A 6,157-nucleotide genomic window follows, 5' to 3' on the forward strand; every position below is an offset into this window, starting at 1 on the left:
AAAAAAAATCAAATTTTTCATTTTTACGAACGTTACAGGGTGCTCAGAAATGTAAATTTTGCTCCTTTAAATTTTTCTGAAATTTTGATTAAGCGGTCCGGAAAAACCGTTCGATAGATCGATCTGCCAATTTACGGAGCTTTTGGGGGTACATCGAGGTGTAAAAATTCGTACAAGCATTAGACTCTCCATCGATATTAGCAAAGATGCGGTCGACTTGGCAAAACAAGTGAAAAAGTCACTTTTTTCACTTTTTTCAAGTTAATGTCGAGGATGAAAGAAATTTTTTTTCTTCAAAGAACGCTACATAGCCTTGTAGGGAATTTATTCGAGATTTCGAAACTGCCCGTCAATTTTCTGTCTGATCATTAGTTGCTGAGATATCGATGGTTAAAGCCAAAAGGATGCTTTTATATTCGTAGTCGAATATCTCCGGGTCAAATTAACGTAGAGAAAAATTTAAAAAAAGAAATTAAAGCTGAATGAACAGGCTGTTAAGTCCATATCATGATTTTTGTGTAAAAAATGTTTTCCAGCCCGTGGACCGAGAAAAAAAACGCAAAAAAATAAAAAAAAAATTTAGTCTTATTTCTTAGAATTTCGCGATGACTGTCGCTCCTAAAAATTTTGAGCTACGAAATCTGGAAACTAGACATTCGGCGCTTTAAAATGCTTTTTTTAAAATCTTGATACGATCATTTTTAACTGAGATACAGCATTCTGAAAAATCACTAAAAATTCGAAAAATTTTTTTGCTCTCTTAATTTTTTGCAGAAGTTTATATAAATACTTACATTTAAAACAGTGATATAATATATATATGTTTTGAAGTAGCAGTACCCTTGCATTTGCGTATTTGCAACTTCTGTTACAATTGTTTGAACAATTTATTTATGCAAAAATTATGATGAAGCCATTGGCATACAATATATGTTTTGAAATTATTGAAAATAATTTAAAAGCGCATTTGTTACAAATACAACTTTAAGATTGCCTGTTATAAACATGAATAAAACCACATACAAATTTACACACCGAAAAGAAAAAAGAGACAATGAAAGAAGATGTTTCGATGGCCAGCTAGAATCGCGAAGCGGTAATTTTTATTTTAAAATAAAAATAATTCAAAATTTTTCAAAAAATATGCAAATTTTTTTATTGATTTTTTAATAATTTTTTGGATTTTGAAAAAATTTTACTTATGTACTTGTGAAAAAAAAAGTATGTCAGTGATATGAATCCTGAGAACAGACCACTTTTTTATAGGACAGTACACAGGTTATATTCCACTTACACTCAAAGTATTAATTATTATTCTTTGTAAAATGTATTGTAAATTATGCCAACATTAGTTCTCCTTAACATTCCTTTGAGTTCGGCTATCGCATTCATTAGTAATTTACTAACAAGCCCCAAATTAATTAGATTGAAGCCATTGGAGACGCCTGATAGTTGCCTTTAGTGAACATACTTATGGTTCAGTCAGGTCCCTTCTAATTGAAGTTTGTTATGTAGTTTATAGCGCTGTTTGGGATACCCAATGTGATTATATGTATACATATATTGACCCTGTGTACGGTTATTACTGAAATTACGACTTCTCTACAGGCAGTGGTAATTGAGAGCAGCAGCAGTTAGTGAGAAGTTAATTATAACGAACTTAACGAGAAATGGGCGCCCATTTGTGAATTCAGACGAGCAAGAATGAAATTTATGTGGCAAAAGAAAATGCGACGGAGGAAAAAACATAGATCAACCGTTTTTGTTGAGAAGAATTAAGGAATTTAATTCTTTTTATCAATACAGGAGAAACGGTAGAAAAAAATGTAGCACGAATAACAATATTTATTGACTTTAATTAATTTTTTATTATTAATTTATTTTTTAACATCTTCGCTCTTACTGGTGTGATGTATAATGTAAAATAAATCTGTTTTGGAGCCCTTTAATTAAAAATTTGTTGACATCATGACACGTTGACTTGAAAGGTCTTATAGAAAAGAAATGCAAACAATTCAACGCAAATAAATAAATAATTAAATAAATAAATTGATACAGGGGCAATCAATTTTCACATGGCCACCTAGTACTCTATTTTCTTTTTTGACCCATTGAACAGCGTCAGCGACCACCACTTACCCTGCGATTCCGCCTGACTCCATGTGGTTGGCGAGAGTAACATCGTCGCTCCACACGTCGAACTGCCACTTTCTCAATCCCAGTACCCCACACAATACGTTTCCTGTATGGATCCCTATCCGCATATCCACGTTGAAGCCCGTCGCTTCTCTTACAAACCTGAAACAGAGATTATCGTCTTTATATGCGAAGGAATCCACGAGCGTTGCTTAAGATACGTCCGGTAACTCCCGGCGCTTTCTTAGGAATTAAAATAATTTGAAATTAACATGGGAATGAGGGAGGTTATTATTTAATTTTTCGGTAATTTTGTCCAGGTAAAAAGAAAATGTGTTCTGTGTCAGTATGTAGTATACAACAGATTGTTTTTATCTCTATATCTCTCTTTTTCAAAAAACACTTTTTGGTTTAAAAATCAAAACCTCAAAAAAACTAAAAAAGTATTATTTTAATATATTTTTTATATACAAAAATATGAAAAAAAAGTTTATATTTGAAAATTTTTTACCCAAAATATTCAAATGGTCATAACTTCATAAAAATTTGAAAAAAATCATGAAAGCTACTCTAAATGGGTACTAAATAATACCAAAAATGGAAAACCTCATATGTGCATATATAATTCGCACAGTGACGTTTAAACATATGAGGGGTATAGATGCAAAACTCACATTATCCACTTTTTTAAATTTTTCAGGAAGAAGAAATAACTGATTTCTCACTTTTTAAGTGACTTAAGGCTTTGAAATTTTTTTTGGTATTGTATTAGAACTTTAAATTTGCTTCTTAATTGGTGAAATGACAGCACAACAATATTTGACTCCAAGAAAGTGAATTAAACTTTGGATAATGTGAGTTTTGATACAACTTTTTGGATAATAGTAGATTTGCTCCAAATTATTCTACATAATATTATTTTTTACACCAAAATTCATGAAGTTAATTAAAGGAACTTTGAAACAAACTCAATATCAATAAAGCTTTTATGTAATACAGTAGTTCATAATCAAAATAAAAAGCTGCACAAAATACTTGGAATACAGTTTTATTATCAGTGATGAAGTGAAATATTTTTATAATGAATCTAAAATTGCAAAGTACAAAAAATGTTTACAGTAAAAAGTTCTAATATCCGATAGTTAAATATAAAACTTCAGAACTAAACTTATCTTACTTATAATCAGAAACAATACGAGAAGCAAAACTCACATTATTCGTAGGCAGTCGGCCATATTGGTTTATCGCTTTAAGCTTTTTCTATCCCTATCTAAAAAAATTGTAACGCAGTTACCAGATGAGCATTGTTCGTATATGTTGTGTTTTAAAAAATAAATACTATCGTAATTTAATATTTGTAGATATTAATAATTTTATCTGACAGTACCAGCATTTTATAATTTACTCCATGAATCAGTGTTAAATTACCGACGCGTGAAATTTAACAAATTCTGCGATGTAGCAGTAATTTATTTATTTTACATGTTACCACGCTTGTTGTTATAAAATTTATTTTGAATGTGAAAAATGTGTCATATTAAACAGTGACAAATATCATTGGAATATTTTCCAGTGTTAATGACAACGCAAGCTTATTTTTATAGACCACAAGCCCATCGGAAATTTTAAAGGGGTCATTTGACCCAGCATGAATTACTTATAAATCAATACTACCACATATAACAATAACTTTGGAAACTATAACTTTTTTAGTCACGCCGTACGTATTTGTACAGCCTATATACTTTAGAAATGTAGTATTGATTCATCATGCTGGGTCAAATGACGAAATGACCCCTTGAAAATTTCCGATGGGCTTGTAGTCCATTATTAGTGTTAAATTAATATAACTGAAGCCTTTTTATGAACATATGTACCACCATTTCTTTTGTAATTTCTTTGTAAACTGCTATTCCTAGTGAAACTCAATCAACATATTTAGTTTTTAATGAAGCTTTAAGGATTTGCCTTCAAAACTTGTAAAAAATTAAGCGTAACTTTTTTTGTCTCATCATAGTGTCACATTCTTTACAAAATCGGTAAATATATCCACTGTAATCTTACAATCTACACCATCTTACAAACCCTGTACTGGATCAGAGGCAGAATTAACAGGGCTTACTAAAGTAACAAATGGGCATGGTTAAGTTAGTGACTGTATGCAAGTTATATTCGAAGTGACAGCCGCCAGACATAATGAATATTGATTAATGTGCATTCAATAACTGCCCGTGCATGTTACAATTGAATAATGGCGCCCCTGGTGAAAATGATTAATGAGTTATTGCCTAATACGAAGTGATATTTCAACTTGTTAAGTCCTGGTAACTCTTGCGATAACTTCATTAATTAATATTGGATTAATATTGATTGTCCAACTTCCTGATATTCCGGAATAGTCCGCCGCTAAGTTCGGACGGAAAAATAAAACGTCGAACAATAGGTGGAAACTAAAATTTGTACAGGCTATGTAGTGTCTCAACAGCCAAACCTCAACAATACTTTCTTCCAGTTCGATCGTTTATTTAAGCCTTTCATTGGTATAAATTTAACACAAAAAGCCTTTTATTCCCTAACAACTGCATAACAATATCGTATTTAAAATTTCAACTTAAATTAATAAAACATTAAACAACGAATCAAACTTTTCAACACATTAAAAATGTAAATATATTTAAAACATACAAACAAAATTAGTTTGTCTTGAATTCCACTATTTTCTCATTAAAATATCAGTATATATTCATAAAAAGATAATAATAACAGTCAATTACTTAATGTCTAAGAACCATTAGTGTTGATTTTGAATATCAAAAGACAAGAATGACAAGAATAAATGTCTCAAATTACTGTAATACTAGGACCTCGTTCTTACCATTTTCATATAAAGACAAATTATTCAAATTTAATTCATATGTCGTTTAAACTTATATTAAGAAAAGTTCACCTTCAAACATAGGTAGTGCAGCTGTCTTGAGTAAATCGATCTTCGTACTTTATAACACAAAGTAGGTAATGCAGATTTTTTTAACAACAGCACAATTGTTCTATCAGTTATCGGTTAATTTATGAGCTTTGGGCATTGCAAGCGGACAAAGGCGCGTATTATACAGGGTATATATACAAACACACAGGATGTTGTATTTAAAAGTTCAATTTTTTTATGTACTTGTTTGGCATTTCGAGAAAATTTATTAAGACGTATTTACAATTTTTTTTCTAAACAAAAACGTAAAAAAGATAAAGGTGGTAGAAATTTTGTCAATAATTCAATATATCAGTACAATAAAGTATGCTGTTTTTTCTTGTGGTATTTGAGTACAAACTAATAGTTATATTATGTTTAAAAATTTGTCTTTAGTGTATATTCGTATAAGTAAATATTTCAATATTTACTTATACTTAAAGTTTAGTTTGATCTGGGCGCAACAGTAACATGTTTTTTTTTCTAAATCCAGGTCGTTTATCAACATTTCCGAAAAGAATACCTTCAGTCGTTCATGATAGAGGGTTAAAATCTAAATTTTTAAGAAAAAAAATTATGTCGAGGTGTCTATGAGAAACTGACACTGAATATATTCTATAGGTTGATATAAGTCGCTAATAGGCAAACATTATTCAAAATTTAGTGCCAATCTTTCAACTGGTGTGGAAGAAATTTAAAAAAGTTTTCAATAAGTCTTCTAGTCACTCAATCCGTTAGAATAGACTTCTTGTTATATTATTTTTGTTAGTTTTAATCGAGGAACACCCTATAGAAGTTAACTCGAACTAAGGGGTGCCCTGTATATATTTGTTAAAAAAAACGCACTCAAAGATAATTAGTTAAAGCTATCGGTAGCCGATGTAAAATTGCCAACATTTTAAAGTTTTATATTACTAGTTTTATGAAAACATTTACTACCAGGTGCTTTATATACCGTGGTAAATATTGCTTGCCGGCCTTGTGAAGATAATAGTGCTGTTTTCGCTTGGATCCGTGTGTATAATATATATTTCGTAGAGTGAGATTTTTCTCAAT

The 6,157-nt window shown here is 30.4% G+C and overlaps 1 protein-coding gene across 2 annotated transcripts in view; it reads right to left on the reverse strand.

Moving 5' to 3' along the window:
* Window positions 1–6,157, reverse strand: part of LOC108913278 (adenylate cyclase type 2) — a 115,843-nt gene that overhangs the window by 37,814 nt on the left and 71,872 nt on the right. For both annotated transcript variants that reach the window (XM_018718809.2, XM_018718808.2), the window contains exon 7: window positions 2,140–2,298. In XM_018718809.2, the coding sequence (XP_018574325.1) occupies window positions 2,140–2,298 (159 nt within the window). The remainder of the gene's footprint in view (window positions 1–2,139; window positions 2,299–6,157) is intronic.

The sequence above is a fragment of the Anoplophora glabripennis genome, unplaced genomic scaffold (assembly GCF_000390285.2).
Source record: "Anoplophora glabripennis isolate ALB-LARVAE unplaced genomic scaffold, Agla_2.0 scaffold333, whole genome shotgun sequence".
NCBI classification, from domain to species: domain Eukaryota; kingdom Metazoa; phylum Arthropoda; class Insecta; order Coleoptera; family Cerambycidae; genus Anoplophora; species Anoplophora glabripennis.